Here is a 23,989-nt window from a genome sequence, read left to right on the forward strand (position 1 = left end):
GTTCGCTGGACAGGATATTTTGTCTAACTTGCTGGGAAGATTGTCAATCAGATGAAAAGATGCCCTGCAGCAGACTATAAACACTATCCGGAGGACCTCGCAAGTGAGCCATTGCGCCCAGAGCGTAGAAGGCGTTGGCTGCCCATCATTGGAGGGGCGGCTAGAGCGGGCTCGCCCGTCGAGGTGTCATCGTTGTTGATGTTTCCCTAGTCGCTCGGATCACGAGCCAATATCGGAAAGCCTCATGACTGCCAGCGTTGTCGTCTCTCCATCTCAAATGCTGGACAGGGATGAAGCGAGCATGTAGCATGAATGCCCAGCGCAACCCACTTCGCTTTGGGGGGACCGCAGGCGGAAAAACAGAAATAAAACTGGACAGGGCCAATTTCGGGCTGCCGATGACGGAGCGCCAAGCGGCTGAGGGTCGGCGATTATCTGATAATCGCTGATCTGATTGCGCCGATGATCTGATAATCGCCAATCACGCCACGGCTTCGAGCGGGCGTTTCACCGAAGAACACCACGATTTCCGGCCGACGGCCATTACCCCCATACCGTTCCATCCCGTTTGTGTTGCAAAGGCCGAGCTTGTGAGCTTGAGCTCCTCTCATCTGCTTTAGCTTTTGCTCCGCCGTGGATCTATGTTCGTGGCACGCATCAACAGCTTCAATCGCGGCCTTCGGTGGACACGAAAATTTCTCTCAAGGCCGTGTCGTTGGCGTCGCTCGATCGTGATTCGTGCTCTTTCCAGCAATCGAGCAGTCCGACTTCCTGCCTGTCTTGACGTGAGGTTTTACAGAGTGGTACTTCCGAGAATGCAAGCCATACGGTGGTGACCATGTTAGTCACCTGCTTGTGGTTGAACACTTCGCGTAAGCAAATTCAGCTGTCGCCTCAACGCCATGCCAACTATTATCCTGAAATCGTTCTGGCAGCCGAGGGCACATCTGTTGAGACAAGACGACCGCCGTTTTTTCTGGCCTCCCTGAAGCTCTACTGAGGATTGCTTTTAGGTGAAAAAGAACGGCTGTCGGTGCCCATTGGCCGTTATTACTACAGCCACACTAACCATATCTATGACGTGGAATATCCGTGGGATAGAGTCTCTTTGCTTTGGAATGAGACGATACCGATACAACGACCCCTGGGAGGAAGCTAAGAACAACTTCTCTCAATTCCTCCGCTGGCAGCAACCGACCTCTCCCATCGCGGACGATGGCACCTTCAACCAATGGCATCCAGGGTCCACGTGACCTCTCAATAGTCAACCTGGATCGGCGAACCCTCCCCGGGCCTCAGCTCCTTCATGAATTGGTTGCTCCTCCGGTCGCGGACCGCTTGATACTGGATTTCCTACTGTCACATGGAGAACTCGTGAAGCTCGATTACAGCTGTTTCCACCGCTTGACTGATGCTTTGGCAAGGGACATCAGGGCTCAGTTATATCGTGAGAAGAAAGACAAACATGTCATCCCGGTCATCATCCCGCAATGCCCGGAGCTCTACATTGCTTGGGTGGCTACCTTGAAGGCTGGGGCGGCTTTCTGCCCTGTTAGTCACGATGTTCCCCCAGAAAGGTTAAAATTCATAGTAAAGGATGTTGATGCATCCTTCGTTCTAACCACCTCTAGCACACTGGGAAGAGTACAACAGCTGCTTCCAGATGAAATATGTATGTCTCTTTCATTCAAAGAGCTCAGCGACAGAACGCCTTCTGGGGAAAGCCATGGGTCAGCCCTACCCGCGGTCCGTCCCAGTGGGCCGGCGTATGTTATGTACACCTCCGGCTCAACAGGCATGCCAAAGGGTGTTATGGTGTCACATCTATCAGTTACTCAGTCGCTGCTAGCACATGACGAACATATACCCCATTTCAAGCGATTTCTACAGTTTGCTTCACCTACATTTGATGTCTCAATATTTGAGGTCTTTTTTCCGTTCTTTCGAGGTGCAACTTTGGTAGGTTGTGATCGTGAGCGCATGCTCTCTGATCTTCCTGCAACCATCCGACTGCTTGACGCCGATGCTGCCGAGCTAACTCCTACCGTGGCGGGGACACTTCTCAGGCGCAGAGACGCGGCACCATGCTTGAAAACTCTGTTGACCATCGGAGAAATGCTGACACCGCATGTCGTCTCAGAGTTTGGGGGCAGCGTGGACAAACCGAGCATGCTTTACGCAATGTACGGACCCACTGAGGCCGCCATTCATTGCACGTTGGCGCCGAAGCTGGCTTCAAATGCCTCAGTGCGTAGCATTGGACAGCCTCTTCAGTCAGTGACCGCCTTCATATTAAAGGAATCCGACCAGCTCGAGGTGGCAGCTCTTGGGGAATCAGGCGAACTCGCCATTGCGGGCCAACTTGCCGATGGATATCTAAACAGGCCCGATCAGAACAGGGTGGCTTTTGTCGAATTACCCGGTTACGGTCCCATTTACAGAACCGGTGACCGGGCTATATGTCGACCCGACGGACAGCTAGAAATCCTCGGACGTCTGGCTTCTGGCCAGGTCAAACTTAGAGGGCAAAGAGTTGAGCTTGGGGAAATAGAAGAAGTTGCATCAAGAACTCCGGGTGTTCAGCTTGCCATCGCAAGCATCATCGACGACAATCTAGTTCTGTTCTGCTCCACAAGCCATACGATTCAAGCTTCTGAGATCCTCGCAACCTGCAAGTCTTGGTTGCCATCTTATATGCGACCTAATGAGATCGTTGTACTCCAGGAAGACATTCCGCGGCTACCTTCCGGAAAGGTTGATCGCAAGACGCTCGAGCGCGACTTTTGGCGCCCACGCAAAACCAAAGAGGACAACAATTTTATCAATGACACGGAACGAAACATTGCGCAGGTTCTTGCGGATGAATTGGCTCGCAAGGTGGACAGGTCAACATCGCTCTGGTCACTGGGCTTAGACTCCCTCAGAGCATTCAAAATTGCAGCAAATCTCCGCCAAAAGCACAGATCCATAAACGCTGCCATGCTCCTGGAAGCCGAGAATGTAGCAGATTTGGCCGACCTTATTACGAGGTCGCCGCCTGTGCAAGGGCTGTTTGCTGCAGAATCAAGCTACGAGGACTCCGAAAGTTGGATTGCAATTGAGAATTCTCTACGCAACAGTACCGAGTTGGCTGACCTGTGGCCAGCATGGGAGAAGGTCGTGCCCTGCAGTACTATGCAGGTAGCGATGCTCGTGGAGACTTCTGGAAATGAAAATTTGAACTTCAATGAAATATGTCTCGGATTAGCGCCTGATGTGAGCTTCGATGCATTTGTCCGAGCTTTCGGCATTGTGGCAGAACGGAACGAAATTCTGCGGTCTGGCTTCATGGCCACCGGTGAACAAGCAATGCCATTTGTGCACATTATCTGGCGTACAATACCTCAAGGGGATCTCAGTATGCTCAGACCTTTGCAGATTGAGCTTGTTAGCACTCCTGAGAAGGAGGAAGTGCTGATACGGGTCCACCATGCCTTGTACGACGGTTGGTCGTGGGAGTTGGTGATGGATGATCTGAACGCCATCCTCTCTGGAGCGGATATACCCCTTCGGACTCAGTTTTCAGCGTTCCGCTCATTCCAGCATTCTCTATTCTCTGCTGATAGTACAGAACACGACGAATACTGGCGTCGACACTTCGAAGGCTTTGTGCCTTCATCCTTTCCTAATCTATGCTCGACCCGACCCGATACTCCCTCGAAAGACTATCTACTAATTCCTTTGTCCACATCCTATGACCAGGTGTCTGTTACTGCATCGACGCTCCGTTGTAGTCGAGAAGCGATCCTGGAAGCAGCATGGTCATTCGTGTTATCGTCCTATCTCGACAGTCAGGATGTCGCCATTGGCGTTGTCTTTGCTGGCCGTCACCTCCCTCTGCTGGGAGTGGAATCTGTCATTGGGCCTTGTCTGTCTACTTTCCCCTTGCGCACAGACCTTAACAGCTTGAGAACGGTACGAGATCTTGTCAGCTTTGTACAAAGACAGCGTACAGGATGCTTGAACTACGGTAACACAACACTGCGCAATATCAACCATGCTGCAGGAGTACGAAGCGAAAAAAGACTATTCGACACGCTGTGCGTATGGCAGCAGACAAGCGAAGGCCACGAGCACGCCCGTTCCAAAGTGGCTACCATTCGGACTCGTGATGCATTGGACTACGCCCTCGTACTCGAATTTGAGCCCCACAATGAGAGCATCCGCCTCAAGCTCACCTTCGATACTTCCCTCGTACCCGTTGCGCATGCGAAGCTCCTTGCAAACCAGCTGGATTATATTGCCAATGAGATGGTTCACAAACATGATCTTGGCTTGCAGGAGTTGTGGGAGAAGGCAGGCCAGGGACTTCTCTCGCTCTCTAATGTCCAACCCGAAAGGTTCAGCGAGAAATTTGGCCTTACGACGACAATTGAACACTTAGCAGAAGCTGATCCCCACAGACTGGCTGTTGAGTTCGTCCACTCCTTCAACCCGGATACAGGTCACGTTAACAAGGAGAGCTTGACGTATAGTCATCTATACGAAAAGGCCTCAAGGGTAGCATCGGCGCTCCGCTCCAAGTTCCATGTCGGTCCGGATGACCTTGTGGCATTCATTGCGCCAAGATCAATCGAACTGTACATCGGCATTCTTGGTGCCATCATGTCTGGCGCTGGATATCTCTGCATTGACCCGCGAACGCCAATGGAACGAATTGGCCATATAATCGGCGAATCCGCTTGCCGTCTTGTTCTAACCGGGGAGTGCCTAGAGATTGAAATACCCAATGATGTCCCTACATTGTCAATAGAAAGAGTGGTGCAGCAACCATCGGCCCCTTTCATGCCGCGACGGCTTGAGTACACAGGCGACCAGCTCGCATATGCGGTCTTCACATCTGGCAGCACTGGCGTCCCTAAAGGCGTCCTCATTACGCGCAAAAATCTCCTAAGCAACCTTGAGGATCTATCTCGGCTGTATCCATGTATACCGGGTGAGGATCGGCTTCTGCAAGCATGTTCTCCTGCCTTTGATGTCTCTGTATTTGAGATCTTTTGGACATGGCACATGGGTATGACCCTATGCACTGCATCTAACGACGTTTTGTTCAAGGATCTTGAGCGCTTCATCCATGTTTTGACCATCACTCATCTGAGCATGACGCCCTCTGTGGCTGCACTTGTCAATCCCGATGCTGTTCCAAGGGTAAAATTGCTAGTTACCGCAGGGGAACCCATGAACTCCCGTGTTTTTGCGGATTGGGCAGACCGTGGCCTGTTTCAAGGGTATGGCCCAAGTGAGACCACAAACATTTGTACTGTTCGGCCGAATGTGACAAGGTCGAGCGCCTCCAATAATGCTGGCTTTCCACTGCCAAACACGTCCGTCTTCGTATGCAGACGACAAGAGCGCTCACAAACGCACGTGGCCGGTACTGCCACGCCCGGAGATCCTTGGATGTTCAGCCCAGTTCCCAAGGGAGGCACAGGCGAGATATGGATAGGCGGCGAACAGGTTGGTCGCGGTTATATCGACCCAACGCTCACTGCCAAAGCGTTTTTCGATCATCCACGGTACGGTCGACTATATCGTTCAGGAGACATTGGAAGGCTTCTTAGCGATGAATCTATTACGATCCTAGGCAGAGATGACGACCAAGTCAAACTTCGAGGCCAGCGCATTGAGCTAGGCGAGATAAACTCATGCTTGATCAAATATGAAGACGTGGAAGACGCGGTTTCGTTGATAGTCAATGATGGCCATAGTGCAAGGCTTGTGGCCTTCTGGACCCCGCATGATCAAGCAAGATCTCTCCCCCTGGCTAAGGTCACTAAGGCTTTGTTCGAGAAGCTGCAAGTTATGCTGCCAAGCTACATGATTCCCGACTCTCTGATCCGCCTCGACAGTATCCCACTTACAAGACAAGGCAAAATTGATCGAGCGGCCATGGTCGAGGCTTACCAGAAGCTGACACCAGAGCAACTGCAGGAGTTCTCCAAAGACCATGGCTCATCAGAGGAGGAGAATGATCTTTCTGAAGAGGAGAGACACGTCGCTCATGCCATCTCAAGCGCCTTGGAAGTCCCACCGGAAGCCATTCGTCGCAATACGTCGTTCTTTGCGCTCGGAATGGACTCCATCAGCGCAATACGTGTGGCCCGCTCATTGAGAAATCATTTTCCGGCGGTGGAGATCTCCATGCTTCTACGACATCCATCTATCGGTCAACTCGTGCTGGCTTTGAAGAATGCAGCTCAAGTTGAAGAGAACAAGAACCTCGAGGCGAGCTTCGATGAGTCCTTAAATTCCGACTGGAAGGCTACAGTGACTGCTACTTATTTACAAGCAGGACTCATCGTGGACAGGGTTCTGCCTTGTACTCCTTTACAAGAGGCGATGGCCAGCAGTTCCCTGGATTCTCATTCTAGCGCGTACCAGAACAGCCTGAGATTCCGGATCTTCAGCGACATAAGCAGGATGCGCGAGGCGTGGGTTCATGCCGTTTCCAGGCATCAGCTTCTTCGGACGGGGTTCGCTCAAACAGGATCCGCCGACACTCCTTTTGTACAGGTGGTGTTGAAGGACTTCCCACTTCCTTGGAAGACTGAAGGCGATCATGTCGAACCTGCACCAGACTTGCCGTTCTTGATGTATCCGCCGTGGAGAATGACATTGAGCCAGAAGGACGGTGGACATCAAGAACTGGACCTTCAAATCCACCATTGCTTGTACGATGCCGAGGCCATGTCTATCCTGTTAACCGAAATCCAAGCCTTGCTCCTTGGGCAAGAGCTACAGCCGGCTGTTCCGTTTGACAACTATCTGAGTTTCGTGCTTTCCGCTCAGTCGGATGAAGTCGATCAATACTGGCGCCAGAAACTAAGAGGTTACTCTCCTAGCAGGCTCGGAGAACTTATTAAAAATGAAGACAGAACGCCAACCAATGTTACATCGGTGTCGGTACACAAGGCTACCCTCAATGTGGTAGAGTTACAGAATTCTGCGCGAGAAAGCTGCTCAACACCACTGGCACTTCTCCAAGTTTGTTGGACTCGGTTGCTCTTTTGCCTGTTTGACAAACATGACATCTGCTTTGGAAATGTCATGAGTGGGCGGAATCTGCCTATTGAGGGCGTTGACCGGGTTGTTGCCCCGTGCTTTAACACCGTCCCGGTGAGGGTGCAGGTCCAGAAAGAGACGTCGAATGTTGAATTGTGCCAGTACATCCAGCAGAAGAACGTTGAAATGCTGCCGTATCAACCTAGTTCACTTCGCCGAATACAAAGACAAAACAGCACGGACAGCAAACCCTTGTTCGATACATTATTACTGTTCCAAGGTGAAGAACTGGAGCTCGACCAGCAGATCTGGACCCTCGTGGAAGAGTCTGGTGACATGCCGTTCCCGTTCATCCTAGAGATCTTGATGCACGGGTCTACTGATGTGATAACATTGAAACTGCACTCGCAATCGGCAAACGAGAACGTCCTGGCACAGCTGTTAGATTGCTTCGATGCCGTTCTCTTACATACGACAAGATACCTGAATGCAAGAGCACTGGATTATTCGGCCTTCGCTCCTGCGCTGCCGCAACTGAAACCCTTGAATTCGTCAGCACACATAAGTGATTTAGAGGATGGGATGCAAAACGAACAGCACGCACATATGCGCAATGAGCTGTCACACACCGAAGCATTGGTTCGAGATGTGCTGATGCAATTAAAACCCGACATCAAGGACAACATAACCAAAGACACCAGTATTTTCCGTCTGGGGTTTGACAGTATCAGTGCTGTACAAATCGCCGCACGTCTTCGACAACAGGGATACACTATTTCTAGTGCGGACATCTTGGAAGCTGTCACTATCCATGAGATCGCAACAATTTGCAAGTTACAGACCGAGGCGTCCCAAATACCAGTGGGTTTCGACCTTGCGGCATTCGACCGGAGATACCGGCAGACAATCTGCCAGGACAATCAGATCAACGAGGCACTGGTGCAGGCTATTCGCCCCTGTACACCTACTCAATCCGGCATTCTCTCACAGTTTCTTCGCTCCCGAGGCCGTCTGTATTTCAATCGCATAGTTTTCCGATTAGAAGACGCCATTGATCCTCGGAGACTAAGGGATGCTTGGGCAGCGGCGCAAAATCTCCATGATATGCTGAGGACCGGATTTGTGGAGACAGATGATCCTAGAATTCCGTTTGCCATGGTAACGTACCACGCAGGCACAGTTCCTGTACCTTGGACTGAAGGCACAATTAATGGCAATGGAGGCCATTCTGCGAACTCAGTCCCTACGAGCCGAATCAGGGAACACCCTTGGCAGCTGCGATTTTTGGATGGTGCCCTTCCTGCACTGGAGCTGTCCATGCTGCACTCCCTTTATGATGCGAAGTCACTTGACATCATATTGAGAGACGTGGCCTATATTTATGCGGCCGGCAGACCACCAAATCCTATCGAGCTCGACCCAGTGATCTCAGATATAGTTGCCAGGAGCCGCGACGAAGGCTCGAGGGAATTCTGGGTTGGGATGCTTCCGGATCTTTGTCCTACTCGATTCCCTGACCTTCGAATCTACACCAACAACGAGGAGCACTTTCACGTTGCCTGTCAGGCATCGCAGGTGCCTCGAGAGGTCGCTGAGCATGCCTGCCATAGAGCCGGTGCAAGCATGCAGGCTGTGTGTGCAAGCGCGTGGGCTTTGCTCCTTTCCGCGTATACTGCGCAGGATCACGTTACATTTGGCATCATCCTATCCGGGAGGAATTTCCAGCAGGAAGAGCAAAATATGGTTGTCTTCCCCTGTATCAACACATTGCCGTTTGCAATTCAAGTCTCGCCGGACTTACCAGGCCTTCTACAGCGGACCTCGAAACGATGTGCAGGCATTTTGAGACATCAGCACACCTCGGCAACCTCGATTAAGCGCTGGACAGGCATTCAGGAAGAGCTCTTCGATACTGTCATCGTCCTTCAAAAGTTCGACAGGGAAACAGGCCCAAATAGGCCGTGGAGCCTCGATAATGATGATGCTACTGCAGAATATGCCGTTTCGCTGGAGATAATTCCGAAGGCCGACGATCTTAATTTCCAGCTTACCTTCAAGGATAGTGTCGTCCCTCCGGAGCAGGCAAGCCAGATTCTATGTGAGTTCGATGCTCTCTTTAGAAGCATCCTCGACTTAAGGGGCTATGAGCCTGATTTGGACTCCCTGAAGTCCGTTGTCCCTGCAAAAGAGGAGCGGATCAAAACCAATGTACGCTTTCTGCACGAGCTGGTGGAGATTGCAGCAACACATAAGCCTCAGAGCATTGCATTGGAGTTTGTGACAAGTTTGGATGGAGACCAGCCAGACAAAGCAAGCTGGACGTATTCTGAGCTCGACTCCAACGGCAATCGGATCGGTCATTTGCTTCAGAGCAAAGGTGCACGGGCTGGAGAGCTGGTAGCTGTGTGCTTTGATAAGTGTCCCGAGGCTTCATTTGCTATCCTGGGTGCATTGAAAGCTGGATGTGGCTACGTTGCTATCGATCCTGGTGCTCCACGAGCAAGAAAAGATTTCATCTTGGAAGACTCGAGTTGTGCCATCGTCCTGACAACTGGAGACAAGAAGTCCGAGTTCCCCGGTGACAAAATCACTGTACTTGCACTTGATGAAGGTATGTGGTTGAAATTCCCGGCCGAACCTCCTGTACCTTCAAGGAAGCTGGATCCACAAGACACTTGTTACTGTCTCTACACATCAGGCACGACTGGTACGCCCAAGGGCTGCCTGATAAGCCACGACAGTGCAGTACAGGCCATGCTGTCCTTTCAACGTATCTTCGAGGGTAGGTGGGATGAGACGTCTCGTTGGCTACAATTTGCTTCCTTCCACTTTGATGTCAGTGTGTTGGAACAGTTCTGGAGCTGGAGTGTGGGGATTACAGTGACCTCTGCTCCTCGAGACCTACTGTTTGAAGATCTTCCAGGATTTATTAGTGCGCTCAAAATCACGCATCTGGACCTAACTCCTAGCCTGGCGCGCTTATTGACCCCTGAAGAAGTCCCGAGCCTCTGTCAAGGAGTCTTCATTGTTGGCGGAGAACAGGTGAGACAGGACATCCTGGAAACTTGGGGAGATACGCACTGTTTGTACAATTTCTACGGACCGAGTGAAGTGACGATCGGGTGTACTGTTCACCCACAAGTCCCTAAGAACGCAAAGCCAACAAATATTGGCCAACAGTGGGACAACGTCACGTCTTTCGTGTTGAGGCCCACCTCTCAAGAGCCAGTTTTGCGCGGTGCTGTCGGTGAACTGTGTCTGTCAGGACCTCTTGTTGGTAAAGGTTATCTCAACCGACCTGAACTCACCGCTGAACGTTTCGTCACATTGGCGGAGTACAAAACAGGAGTATACCGAACGGGAGACCTTGTTCGTTTGTTGCATGACAACAGCTTTGAATTTATGGGCCGGATAGACGATCAAGTCAAGTTGCGTGGGCAAAGGTTGGAAGTTGCGGAGATCAATCATGTCATTCTCAGTACAGGATCAACCCTCAAAGATGCTGTCACAATGGTTATAAAGCATCCCACGCAGCAGAAAGACCAACTTGTGACCTTTTTCTCAACCGAGAAAAGGAGAGCAAAGAATGAAAGACCATTGATTGTGTCGACAAAAGATACCAAAGAGCTGGCTCGGCACCTACAACAACGCTGCGCTGACATGCTGCCTGCATATATGGTGCCCACATACTTTATCGCCGTTTCCTCGATCCCGCTCTCAGTCAACAATAAAGTAGACCACAAGGCTCTGAGAGGGTTGTTCGAAGACTTCGCTAAGGATGTCTGGTCATCAGTGTCAGGTGATCATCCCGGACAAGAAGGTGAAGCCTCAAGGGATGCCAAAGAGGTGACCGATATACTCGCCTCCTTTCTCAAAGTTCCTACCACTTCCATCACTCCCAGTTCAGGGCTATTTGAGTTGGGTCTGGACTCGATTTCTGTGATCGGACTTTCGCGAACCTTGAGGAAGCATGGCTTCAAAACCTCAGATGTTGCAACAATTCTCAAACAACCTACTGTACGCGACCTGGCGGCAGCAGTTCATCGAAAGAGCACTTTTGACCATGGAGAAGCAGTGGCCAGTGCAAGAGACCGAATCAAATCGTTTGGAGCAGCTCATCGCCGAACAATCATCCAAGCTCTCTCTGTTGACGACAAAGACATTGAGAATGTTGCTCCATGCACTCCATTACAAGAAGGCATGATGTCCAAAGCCCTGTGCAGTGAACCTGGCGACACAGTGTACTTTTCATCCTTTCATTTTGAACTCAATGACAAGGTCGACCTGAAGAGATTAGAAGAAGCATGGAAACTTGCACAACAATCGATTTCAATCTTGAGGACCCATTTCGTGCCCACTTCAAGGGGAGTTGCACAAGTAGTGCTTCGTCAAACTCACAGTGGTGTGGCACTAGTTACGGCTCCGAGTTCCCACAAGTTGCCTTGCTTTCCACCAAAGAGCTCCTTCAGAGCATGGGTTGGGTCAGTCAAAGGCTTCTCGGCAGCCTTACCTTGGATAGTCGAACTGCTAGAAAGCGCCGGGAAAGCGTACATGATTCTCAATATCTTCCACGGACTTTATGATGGAATCAGCGTTTCCCTCCTGCTGGATGTGGTTTCCAGAATTTACAATCATGGCCATAAGAATCTCCATGTCGGAATGCAATTCTATCAGATCCTGCCTTATGGGCCTCTGTGCTCAATGCCCAATGAGAAAGAATTCTGGGTCTCGAAACTCGGCAATGCGCAGTCTTTCAGCTTGCTTTTACCTCCTTCAGAAACTGGAAATGAAGCAGCCCCGATCTACCTGACTCAATCCATTTCGAACACGTCTCTGGAAGATTTCTGCAAACAACTCGACATTACAACTTCGGCGTTCTTCCAAGCTTGGTGGCTGTACGTTTTGCAACAGAGGTATAATGTTAATCCATTGATTGGGGTTGTCGTTTCTGGGCGAGCACTGACAGAGGTCAACGCGGAGGATGTCATCGGGCCTATGTTCAACACAATACCTTTCGCCATCGACCATCTAAAGAAAGACTCGACTGTGTCAGATCTCATTCGGGCATGTCACCAATATAATGTTGATGTCGTTCCATACCAACACTCCCCGTTACGGCGTGTGGCCAAATATCTCGGATGCAGTGGGAGCAACGACATGTTCAACTCTTTGTTTGTGTTTCAGAAGCCGCGAATATATGGGGGACAAGGCTTTCTGTGGCATGAACTCCCATCTCAGAGCACGCCGGATTATCCTCTCAATATGGAGGTGGAACAGCGCGGAAATACATTCAGCATTACTCTTGTTGCGAAATCAGGTTCCGTCAGCGAAGCAGGTGCCAGAGCGCTGTTGAGAACGTATGTCGAATGTCTGCAGGATGTGAAAGCAACCAAGTCTGTTCTCCCTGAAGATTTCTGCGATTCGCGAGACGAGCCTGCAGTCAGCAGGCAAAACGCAATGATGGGACAAGAATCAGACACCGAGTTGAACGGGCATGCTGAAGAAGTACAGTGGACTGAAGCAGAATTGGCCATTCGAGACGAGATCGCCGGACTTGCTTCCGTTGAAAAAGAGACAATTGGCTTATACAAACCGACACTCTTCGAGCTCGGGCTTGACAGCATTGAGGCAATGAAGCTTGCCGCTCGTCTCAAGAACGTCGGTCTCAAAGTTGCCGTCAGCACGATTATGAGGTCACCAACCGTTGCAGGCATTGCTAATGAGATCAATGCTGCTCCTGGATGTCTCCACGAAGAAAGCCCACAGCATAAAACAGGGTTCTCAATAGCCGAATCCCAAGGCAAATACAGACAGATCCTGCAAGATCACGGCCTTGTAGTAGACAGCGTCCAACGAATTTTGCCTGTCACGCCAATGCAAGAAGGTTTGCTCCTCGAGTCGTCAAAGTACCTGAACGTCATGGTCTTCCAGCTGAAGCCTGGAGTTGACCTCAGCCGTTTGGCTGTGGCATGGGAGCGTGTGTCCGAGCTTGAGCCAATCTTGAGGACTCACTTTGCAGATACTGAAGAGCCCGAACTCCCGACAGCCTTTCTTCAATATGTGACGACAAAACATGATGCAGTGGAGGTTATTCTTGGAAGCGGATTGGCCCAGTTAGTCAAGAGCATGGAATCAGAAGCCGCAAGAGAAGACCTCAAAGACCAGAAACCTCGAATCTGTATCCTATCGGATGATGAAGGGAAAAGTTTCTTGGTCCTGGCCATGTCGCATGCATTGTATGATGCATGGTCAATGCACTTGCTCCATCAGCAGGTCACAAACCTATACCACTCTTCCCGTGATGACGAGAAACGTCCCACCGATGTTCAATATGAGAGCTATGTGCAACAGGTGATCAATCAAGCACAAAGCCCGGTGTCCCAAAGGTTTTGGAGTAACCAGTTGTCGGATGCCAAACCCACTCTCCTAGCGGCCAGCCTGCCTGCTCTAGACAACTCTCCCCCCAGCTTCCTGCTGCAGAAAGCTTCATCAAACGTCACTCTGAAGGAGGCATTGGACTTCTGCAAACAGCAAGGTGTGACCCTTCAGTCGTTGGGACTTGCATGCTGGAGCATTCTTTTAGCACACCACCTCCGCCAGATTGACGTTTGTTTTGGTGTTGTTCTCTCCGGTCGCACAACTGAAGGATCGGAAGGTCTCATTTTTCCAACATTCAATACGGTGCTTTTCCGACCGAGGATCCACGAGTATAGTACCAAGCATGAAATGCTAAAAGGAATTCACATGGCGGCCGTACAAGTGTCGGAATACCAACAGTTTCCATTAAGGGATGCTCTTCGCTATGCCAGTGGACAAAGACCTGGTTCAGAGTTCTTCGATAGCCTGTTCACCTACCAGAAACTGCCCGAGTCCAAGAACAGCATACAGTCCCTATATGAGGAGACAGTATCTGTTGAAACTACGATAAACCCGCCGTACCCATTCAATATCGAATTTGAGGCGCAAGGTGATGTGCTTGTCTGGACTCTGGCCCTGCAGGCAGGGATTGGGGAGAAAATGTTTGGTGAAGGATTGTTGCAACAGCTCGAGTCAGTGTTGTTGTCCCTGGTGAACGCGCCAGAGGATCCCCTTTTCGAGAATGACCAGAGCGGTGTGTCGATGTGCGGCTTGCCTAGTGTTCAATTAAGTTCCCAGGACGACGAAGCCAACGGAGAATACGGCAAGGCTAAAGGCCAGGCAGAGACAAACCGAGACCATGAAGTGTGGACACCGAAAGAAGCCACCGTCAGAGAAGTCCTGAGTCAAGTTTCAAGCACCGGTCTCGAGAAGATAAAAAAGACCACAGGCATCTTCCACCTGGGTCTAGACAGTGTGAGCGCGATCAAGGTTGCAGGATTGTTGAAAAGAAAGGGTCTCCGGCTTCCAGTCAGTGAGATAATCACGGCACAAACAGTGGAGAAGATGGCAGAGGCGGCAGACAAGCTGCAAGTTGGGAATGTCGCATCTTCTTTGAAGACTCTTGTGCCACGTGAGAACCAGCTCGTATACCAAGCCGTCATAGGCAGAAGTGGAATACCTGCAGACGACATTGAAGATGTCTTGCCCTGCACCGGCGGACAGATATACATGCTCGACATGTGCTCAGCGAGCTCAGGCCGTTGGTCATATCCACAGTTCTGGTTGCGAGTGACCAACATGAATGGCAGCATCCTCCGAAGAGCATTTGATAAGCTCGTCAAAAAAGTCCCGGTTCTCAGGACGACATTTGTCAACCTCGAGAATAAGCATGGCCGTGAAGAAACGCTGCAAGTCGTTTTGAACAGCGAAGCAGTCGGCCGCTATCGCTTTCCCTGGTTGTGGCAGATCCGAGAGGATGGAAAAGGAGCGCTGTTGCTGGTCCTCCGGCTTCATCACGCCCTTTATGATGCGGTGAGCTTGCAACTTATTGTGTCTGCGCTACAAAAGCTCTGCAACGATTTCGATGGCGGTCAACAACAGCAGCTACAGTTGAACACGTCAATGCATGAGTTCGTTTCAAGAACCTCTGCTGCCTGGCACCAGGCGGCAAAGGAGTTCTGGACATCCTATCTGAAATCGAACGGCCGCGGTCCTATTCTCTACTCCTTCGTCAAACCAGGCGCGTTTGACAGCACCCGCATCGAGAGATTCAACGCCAGGGTTCTTGCAATGGGGCAAATAAAGGAAAAGCTCCGGACACAAGGTATCAGTCTGCAAGCATACTTCTTCGCCGCATATGCTACGGTTTACTCGGCTATGCTGCAACTCCAGGGGCACTCATCCGACAGAATGGTCTCCACTGGTGATGTGGTGATGGGGATCTACCTCGCCAATCGATCACTGGACATCGACGGGCTGACTGAGTTGATTGCACCTACCTTTAACGTTGTGCCGCTTCGGGTTTGTGTCCGTGATGACAAATCGCTGATCGATACTGCGCTGCAGATCCAACATGATCTCGCTGAGATCAGCAGAGCCGAACATTGCGGAGTCAGCATGAGGGATATCTATGCGTGGACAAACGTGAAAATCGATACTTATGTCAATTTCCTGTCTCTGCCAGCAGACAGCAATAGCGATGACGGTGACAGCGCTGCATTCGATGCACGAGAAGGAACTGAGTCCCTGTCTGCTGGACGGAAAGCTGTGCAAGTGCGACATGCGGACGTTGACCAGAACCAGCTGGAAGATACGGAGCCGGTGTCGCCTTTCCTAAAGGACTCGGCGCAACATAACCATACGACAGGATGGTGTTTAGTAAGTTCTCCCTTCCCCAACCACATGTTCTGTGGACTTTGATGAAGTACGTATGTGGCTTATGCTGACTGTTGTCGTCGGCAGCCTGCCATTGATATCGAGGCAAAAGTTACAGATGATGATGAGCATCTCGGGATCGGCATCTTTGCTCCATCAGATATGTTAAGTGAGGAGCAAGTGGATTATATCATGGGTCAGATACGGAGTTTGTTCATGTCATGATATATGTAGTTGCAGGGATTAGATCGTTGCTTTTTTTTCCCTCCCAACCAGGAACCAGGCTTACTTGACTGAGTTAGTACATAGATATTGAATAGATTGAATTGATAGTCTGGTTGTAGATGCGAGGTACGAGATGTTATAAAGCGTGATTACGTTTTACTTGAGGGGAGGTCCGCATAAGCCGTGAAATTCGCCTTGCTCACATGGTTGAAACTTACTGGAACGAAGCAGTAGCCTTCCAGTTGTTCGCGCCTGCCACCTGTACGGCTGTTGACGATATCTTCCTGCGACATTACATCCTCTTTACAACTCTACATCTCTTACGACGCGGGCACCAGCACCATACCGGTACCTGCAACAGCGTCGGACTCGAACTCTCCAGCAGCACGTCTCGGGAACACCGACCTGCAGTAGATATATGGAGACAGGACAAGTCCAACAATAATGGTTACGGTATGATTAGTAAGTTGATAAGAAATCGGTGTTCTGGTAGCATACTGACAGTTCGTTCGTGAATCGTCAGAGGTACGAGGAGGGTGGGCCGTGAATGAGTGTGGGGCCGGTGGGTCGTCCTGAAAGCGTAAGAGGTGGAACGTTTGAGGTTCTCCCAACGTCGACTTGACCTTTTTGCCAAGCATCGACACGACAAGGCTTACGTACCCCTGACCAGCGGCCAAATTGAACGTTACGCCAACAGACGCGTATGGCAGAGGCAGACAATCAGTCAAGAGTCAGTCGGTCAGCCTCGTCCACCTATGCACGCGCGGTCCGAGCAGACGGCTCGTGAAAATTTCTGCTATGGTCATTAACCGACATGACCGCCATTCATTCTTCCACGAACGAGTCCAATGATACCTGATTTCGCGCCGTCTCGGTGCCTGCCTGTATCATGGTTGGCAATGGCAGCAATGACCGAAATGAAGAGTGAAGGCTGAAATTGATCCTTCCCCCAACAGTACCAGTGAGGCTGGCCTTGCTTGGTTTTCTGGGAGGTTCCTTTCTGCCCCAGATTCGCGTTTCACCTGTCATGCAGGGATACCTACAGATCGGATCACAGAAAAATGCTTAAGCCCGTACCACTTAAAAAACAGGTTAACGATTTACGAGCACAGTACCACGTCCGGTATTAGGCTCAGACCCACGCAGGAAGCCACAGCAGCTACGTACTGTGTAGCTACACGAAGCAACGCAGCCTTGTGCCCTGTGTGCCACTGCCACATACAGCCGTGCGCCACGCGAGCACACGCGCCCGGGGTCCATCTGTGGACCGACCCCTGGGCCCTGTGATCGTGGCTCTTCTTGACATAGTGTCTTCTGTACAGCGCATGGCCATAAGCTGACGACGTCCAGGCGCGACCCCTGCCTCCACTTCCACTTCCACCTCCACATACAGGTCCGGCTATCGGTCGGTCAGTCGGCCGACGGGTACTGTCACAAGTGAGGACTCGAAACGCTGTTACTAGGTGAGGAATTGGTTACAGATATCTCGGTGCAAAGAGCAGACAAACTCTTTAACTATTCAGACGATGCCTTTTCTACTAGACATAGCAGCAATCGGACTCACTTGGTTGCCTCAGCCTGCTACGATGTACCAATAACCATCCTTTACTTCAAAGTCCTTCTTTTGACGACGTAAACGTACTGCATCCATCGGTGTCGGTTTCGTGTCATTCCGCCCTGTTTTTTCTTCTCTATTTCACTATCACACACTCTGCCTCTCTCTTTTCTCGAGGGTAGGAAGTGAGTTAAGTTGCCATGACGACTCTTTTCGACATTTTGGTTATTTTGTTCGTTACAGCGATCGCCAAAGCATATGCCGACAAAGGCCCCTTTATTCAAAATACCGCCTTCGACTCCGGCGAGTACGGCCAATTCGTTCCCGAAACATACCTGTCATCATCAGCCTCTGCTCCACGCACAAACGTATTCTACGAACAAACACCCGGGTATTGCAGCCGGGACGATGGACTGCTAGTCATGCTCACGCCGCGGGGGTTCGCTGTGCCCGCGCCGGCCCCCATGATCCTCGACAGACACGGCCAACTTGTCTGGACAGATCCAAAATATGCACAGCCGTATAATTTGCAGGTGCAGAGGTATCGCGACGAGGAGTTTTTAACTTTTTGGGCTGGGGACGATGGAGTTAAAGGCCATGGAGCGGGTGTATATTATATGGTAAGATAACATCTGAGATCTCCTCTTGACAGGTCTACCTGTACCCCGTACCTGTGTAACTTCTGGACTAATCTTTTGGTGAATTATAGTTAGATTCAACATACACGGAACGATACAAAATCAGCGCCGGCAACAACCTCGACGGCGACCTGCACGAGTTCCGAATCACCAAAAACCAAACGGCCCTGATCACAGTGTACCAAATCATATCGGCCGATTTGACGTCGGTCGGAAAATCCGCCCAAGGTTGGATCTGGGACGGACTATTTCAAGAGATTGATCTGGAAACCAACAGGGTCCTCTTCCAATGGCGGGCATCGGACCATATCGCATTCACCGAGTCGAACTGGGGCCCTGGGACGCTGGGGGACACGCGCGACGACGCCTGGGACTGGTTCCACATCAACAGCGTGGACAAGGACAGTCGGGGCAATTATCTCGTGTCGTCGCGCTGGCTTCACGCAGTTTTGTATGTCGACGGTACTACCGGGGAAGTATTGTGGACGTTGGGCGGTAAAAGCAATAACTTTGTTGACCTTTCTGGTGGCCACGCTACAAATTTTGCGTCCCAGCACCATGCGCGCTGGCACGATGACGAATCGTCAATCACGCTATTTGACAATTCGAGTCCTGGTCCAGGCCAACCCAGTGCGGGTGTCTGGCTTGATTTGCAATTTCAGGATGGCGATAACAAACTCAAACCGGCAAATGTGACTCTGCGCCATCGATATCTCTCTCGCACGGAAGTGGTTTCGGATTCCCAGGGGTCAATGCAGACTTTGCCCAGCGGCAACGTTTTGGTCGGGTATGGCATGAACGCGCAGTATGCCGAGTTCAGCCACGACGGGAAGCTGGTGTGTGAAGTCCATTTCGCGCCCTCGGAAGGGTTTGGGACTGCTTCGGTCCAGTCTTACCGTGTGATGAAATTCGCTTGGGTGGGGTATCCGAACACGAGGCCGGATATTGATCAGACTGATGGGATGCTGTATGTCAGTTGGAATGGCGCTACTGAAGTCCGGTACTGGTTGGTGGAAGAGACGGATACTGAAACTGATGACCAAAATGATGATGGTGAGGAGGAGGAGGATGCTCGGTCGTTCCGCGAAGTCCGACGTGTCGAGAAAAATGGATTCGAAACTATCGTGTCGACAGCGGGCGTCAAAAAAGCATTTGTTCGAGCAGTCGCCCTTGATAAGCAAGGGAATGTGCTGGGCAAAAGTCGAATTGTTCCGCGAGGCGAGTTGAGATTGGATCAGGAGGAGTCTGACTCTGATTCTCAGTCGATTACAGAAGATCAAAAAGATGAGGGGAAACAACAACAATCGGAGGAAATGAGCAGTGGCGTTACGCAACGTCTGGCTGTCGGGGCGATGGCGCTGGTTGCTGTGTCGGCGTCCATTTGGGTTGGATTGTGTGCTTTCGTCGGGGTCAGGTACCTTGCGAGGCAATATAGATTCAATTTGCTACCGGTACGCTGGACGTACCAGGAGGTGCAGATGGCTGAAACTGAAAATAATGATGATATGATGGTTTAATGAAGAAATACTTGTATATTCATATTAATGAACGAATGATGTAAACCGTTGGTGTTGAAAACTTGAGAAAGGGGGGTCTGGATGGATATAGATAGATACCTAGGGATCGCAGCCTGACATGTGATCTTGAGATTGGTTTTTGCGGGGCCTGGGAAGAAGGCGTGGGTGGGCGGTGAGGCTGGTTGTCCATAATCATATTCGATTGCAGAGTAGTCACCTGGAAGTAGATGGTGACCCTAGGCTGACAGAATGTATGAACTGTCCAAACGTGTACCTAGGTAGGTACTTGCCGTGCTGCACTGTGCTGAATCATGTAAATGACCTCACCATCTTCATCCGTACTTATCTTCCCTACCTAGGTAGCAACGACACGGTCAGCGGTTCATTGCTACAGTGTAAGGTAACTTGAAATCAAACAAGATAAGCAGGAATCTCTCTCGTCTCACTGGCCCGGTTGGGGGGACATGCTTTTACTTGACTGTAGTTTGTATGCAGACTACGTGCATAAGATTGAACTTTGTGCATGTTTTTCATGCGCCCTAGTACAGTAGTAGTAGTGGTAAGTTGGAACTAAGGTGAACTTTGGTTTATTCAGCCTTCCGCTCACTGCACTGGCATGTGAAGAAAAGGGAAATCCAAGGGAATTTCATCTAATCTGATGTGGCGGGCAGGAGGAGATGGGATCTAATCAGATGCTATTGTTGAGGGTTCTCATTCCGGTTTCGGAGGCGGATGGAGGATAGGACGACAGTGGTACCTGTTCGGTAGGGTAGGTACCATTGATAGAGCAGGAATATGGGTTGCTGAATATACCATACCTCCTCCTGCCTGAAGTAAGCAGAGGGAAATTGAGACACCTTCGGCCAACGGTCAATGGCCAAAGTTCAACTATGTCTGACTTCAAGATAGACGACTTGGAGAAGAAAGATAACGACAGCCTCGTGGACAGGACAGAAACGAAGCATTACTAGGGGATGCTACTGCATTGCCATTGCCAACAAGACCGCTTTCGGTTTCGGCACGACGGGACTGTAACGGCCTTTTTGGCAAATATCAATCAGTTCATCGGCAACATCAAGCTGTCCAGGGTCAGCGCCCTGCCATTGCCATCCAGCCTCTCCGAAACTGTTCATCCTACACCCACACCCCACGCACTTTGCTCCTGCCACAACGCAAGGGCCCTGAAATGCCGAAGGAGCAGATACGATACCATCTGCTCCGCAAGGGACACATGTTGTCCCTGCTCACTCTCGCTGCTAGACAGTGATTCCACCTAACACACCTAGACAATGAGCCAACACGCCGGCTTCTCAACAACTAAACTCCTCTCGACAGACTCGCCTGTTGTCAAGGCTACAAGTGTATCGGTCTTCACAAGCTGTACACGAACTCGGGGTTCTCTCTATCGGTGAGATCGAGCCATCTGCAAAGAGTATCAAGTCAGTCAGATCGGTTCTATTCCCAAACAATGCCGTGTGATGACAGGTTGTGGTAATGGTGGTGAACGAGCCTCGACAAGGACCGAGAAACTTTGGGAAAATGACACAAGCGATACCGACATGAAGAATGACAGGCGCATCAAAGCACGGAAGTCCCGAAAGACCAAGAAAATGACAACACAACGAAACAGCAGTTGATGACCTACTCTTGGTTTTCCAACTTGATATACCCCGGCTCAGCCCTGATCATAGCCTTCTTTCTGTTCTGCCGCTTGCAGTACCACCAGATGAAAAGCAAGTCGACGAGACAAACGCCCCAGCAGACAATAATGGTGATTTCGGCCGGAGTATATCTCGGCGCATCCTTAGGTTGAAAGCACTGCGGACCGATGATGTTTCCAGCACAGTATGCCACAAGGTACATGGCAGCAACGGTGGTTTTCTTGGTATAGCCAGCCACATTTGTAGCGACAAGACTGAGCAGCGCAACGAACGGTGTAGGCGACGCCTGAGTCAGATAGTAACCCGCGAGACGGCCCGAGTTGTTGTCCAGAGGCAAGGCGACAATCAAAATCATGCCGAGCAGCGCGACCGTCAGGCCGGACATGGACACCAGGATCCGCTGGCCCAGCTTGTCACCGAGCCAGCCGCAAAACATGAGAGCAACAACTTCGACTGCCCCGCCTGGTGTGCCGTAAAGTAAAGATTCTTCAGGTGTATAGCCAAACGAGACGATCTGTTAAATTCACAATAGGAGTCAGCATCAATCGTTCAATACCCAGGGGACTCCGAGGGAAAGTGATATTTACCAGCTGTGAAAAGAAATTGCTGATGCCTCCATTAGGTATATCCGCAATCAAGGCATAAAACACAAAAGCCCACGACAAAGGGTCCGTGAGGGCCTCTTTCAACTGGTACATTTTGAAATGCTTGTTCCCAATCCCCTGTTGATTGATCCGAACACGTTCGACGGCAAGAACACGGTCGCGGGGCTTCAGCCATCGCGCGTTGAGCTGGTTGTCGGGCATGACGAAAAAGAAGATGATCCCCAGCGCAGCAGTTAGACAGCCGTTGACCAGGAAAACAATCTTCCAGGATGCAATGGCCGTGCCGTGTTTTCGAGCGCCGACCGCGATGCCGTAGGCCACCAGACCGCCGAAGATTTGACCGAAGCCGTTGAAGGAAAACCAGATGCCTGTCCGGGTGCCTTGCTCGCGCTTGGTGTACCATTGTGAGGTGAAGAGGGCAAATCCGGGGGTGACGGCTGCCTCGAAGACACCGAGGAAGACTGATAGGTAGATGTTTGTCAGTGGTCTGCCATAAAATTGGTATGCCTTGTACCAACAAGGGAGAACAATCCCGCGGATCATGAACTGTGTGGCTTTTGGTCTCAGAACCGGGATCCTCGTCTGCATGGCGCACCCATGCCCGTGTATCCACTACAGCTTCGAGAGAATCACACGGAAAAGCAACACCAAAGTAAAGCAAGCACAGCAACTTACATCTAATAGCCACAGCTCCACCAAACCCAGACACCGTCGCAAACAGGGCCAACACAACTCCCCAAGCGACAACGCAAAAGGCAGAATATTTCGCCAGCGGCAGTCTTTGCAAAAGTCGATTTGTCGGATACTCCCATGCCAGATAGCCAAAGTAGAACATACTCCCGAGCCACTGGTAGTCGTCACCTTTGAGCCCCAAATCCTTCTTGATACCCATGATGCTGGCGTACGACAGGGTCGTCTTGTCCAGGTAGTTGAGTCCATAAATGACGCACAGCAACGGCATGAGATGCCAATCGATGATCCGCAGGAGACGTTTGTTGGTCGCCTCGTTGATCTCCAAAACTTCGCCGCTGGCAAACGCTTTCATGGCCTCGTCGGCATCATTGCTGTGGGCGATGATCTTCTGCGCCGCCTTGGTGGATGAGATCGAGGCACGTTGTCCCTCCAGATTGACTGGTGAAACTGCCCGGCCTCCTGGGAGGGTTTGGATGGGCACGGATTTCTCATCGGTCTCCATGTCTGCCATTTTGCAAGAAGGATAAGGCGTCGAGTTAAGCAGAGGACCTCTAATCAGATCCGAGCTCTGTAGACTGTGTATCAAGTGACCGCTTCTTGGTTCCAAGTCGGCACCGGTCGGTACGGCACGATCGCCGTCGCGGGGTCAGTGCTGCTGCTGTTGCTGCTCCGATCTCCCGCCGCTCGACAATGTTGTCGGATGCGTGGTGAGGAAGAAGTAAATCACTAGACCAAACAGACTTGAAAGCAACAGTGCAGAGCAACAGAGTATATCCCTTTACAGCCTGTGAAGAAAGATAGAGAAAAAGAACACGCCAGACCTTCAAGCAATGACATGATCTGAAGTCATGTTATCTCTGATCCGAGGGACGGTTGCGGCACCCCTGTAGCTACCCTAGAGCTCGCTACCTAGGTAGACAGCTACAGCGTACGGTTCACAGACCCTGCCAGTTGCCACCTCCCACTTACCTTCCACTTCGGCTGATAGTGACGGGCGGGTGAAGAAACGGTGTTCAGCGTCGACGGCATTTCTATCGCGTAGCCAGACCCAAGCGACCAATGGCAATGCCTGTCCTTGACCGGGGTCCAGCATTAAACACCCAGATATGTTATCGTTTCGCGGGGTGGACGGTGGCGATCAGCCAGGCAGGGCACATACCCGCCACGTCGTTCCAACCACCCACTGGCACTGGCAGTTGGGGACGGAGGCAAGATAGGCGACGCGAGTCTGAATCAAAAAGCAATCAATCATGCCTCTGTGGGGTTGATCTGAGAAACATGGAGTTGTGCGACTTGGACGGACGATGGAAGCCATCCGTCG

General features: G+C 51.0%; 3 protein-coding genes across 3 annotated transcripts; 2 read left to right on the forward strand and 1 right to left on the reverse strand.

Moving 5' to 3' along the window:
- Positions 1 to 1,215: 1,215 nt before the first annotated feature.
- HMPREF1120_07636 (nonribosomal siderophore peptide synthase SidC) lies at positions 1,216 to 15,819 on the forward strand (the record flags this gene model as incomplete). The annotated part of the gene is made up of 1 exon (XM_009161864.1): positions 1,216 to 15,819. One exon carries the CDS (start codon positions 1,216 to 1,218, stop codon positions 15,817 to 15,819), a length of 14,604 nt encoding a protein of 4,867 aa, XP_009160112.1.
- Positions 15,820 to 17,754: 1,935 nt separating this feature from the next.
- Positions 17,755 to 19,709, forward strand: HMPREF1120_07637 (uncharacterized protein; the record flags this gene model as incomplete). The annotated part of the gene is made up of 2 exons (XM_009161865.1): positions 17,755 to 18,174; positions 18,264 to 19,709. The coding sequence occupies 2 exons, from the start codon at positions 17,755 to 17,757 to the stop codon at positions 19,707 to 19,709; spliced, it is 1,866 nt and encodes a 621-aa protein (XP_009160113.1).
- A 794-nt stretch (positions 19,710 to 20,503) lies between these two features.
- On the reverse strand, positions 20,504 to 23,986 carry HMPREF1120_07638 (MFS transporter, ACS family, allantoate permease). The gene is made up of 4 exons (XM_009161866.1): positions 22,651 to 23,986; positions 21,958 to 22,436; positions 21,355 to 21,884; positions 20,504 to 21,132 (listed from the first exon to the last, which is right to left on the reverse strand). Exons 1-4 carry the CDS (start codon positions 23,177 to 23,179, stop codon positions 21,081 to 21,083), a joined length of 1,590 nt encoding a protein of 529 aa, XP_009160114.1. The 5' UTR covers positions 23,180 to 23,986; the 3' UTR covers positions 20,504 to 21,080.
- Between the last annotated feature and the right edge of the window lie 3 nt (positions 23,987 to 23,989).

The sequence above is a fragment of the Exophiala dermatitidis genome (genome assembly GCF_000230625.1).
Source record: "Exophiala dermatitidis NIH/UT8656 unplaced genomic scaffold supercont1.6, whole genome shotgun sequence".
In the NCBI taxonomy this organism is placed as follows: domain Eukaryota; kingdom Fungi; phylum Ascomycota; class Eurotiomycetes; order Chaetothyriales; family Herpotrichiellaceae; genus Exophiala; species Exophiala dermatitidis.

Coding starts and splice junctions, on each gene's coding strand:
- HMPREF1120_07638 (XM_009161866.1), bottom strand. CDS start 23,179: ATGGCAGACATGGAGACCGATGAGAAATCCGTGCCCATCCAAACCCTC. Junction 22,437..22,650: donor TGGAGCTGTGGCTATTAGAT/GTAAGTTGCTGT, acceptor TCTACCTATCAG/TCTTCCTCGGTGTCTTCGAG. Junction 21,885..21,957: donor GCAATTTCTTTTCACAGCTG/GTAAATATCACT, acceptor TGAATTTAACAG/ATCGTCTCGTTTGGCTATAC.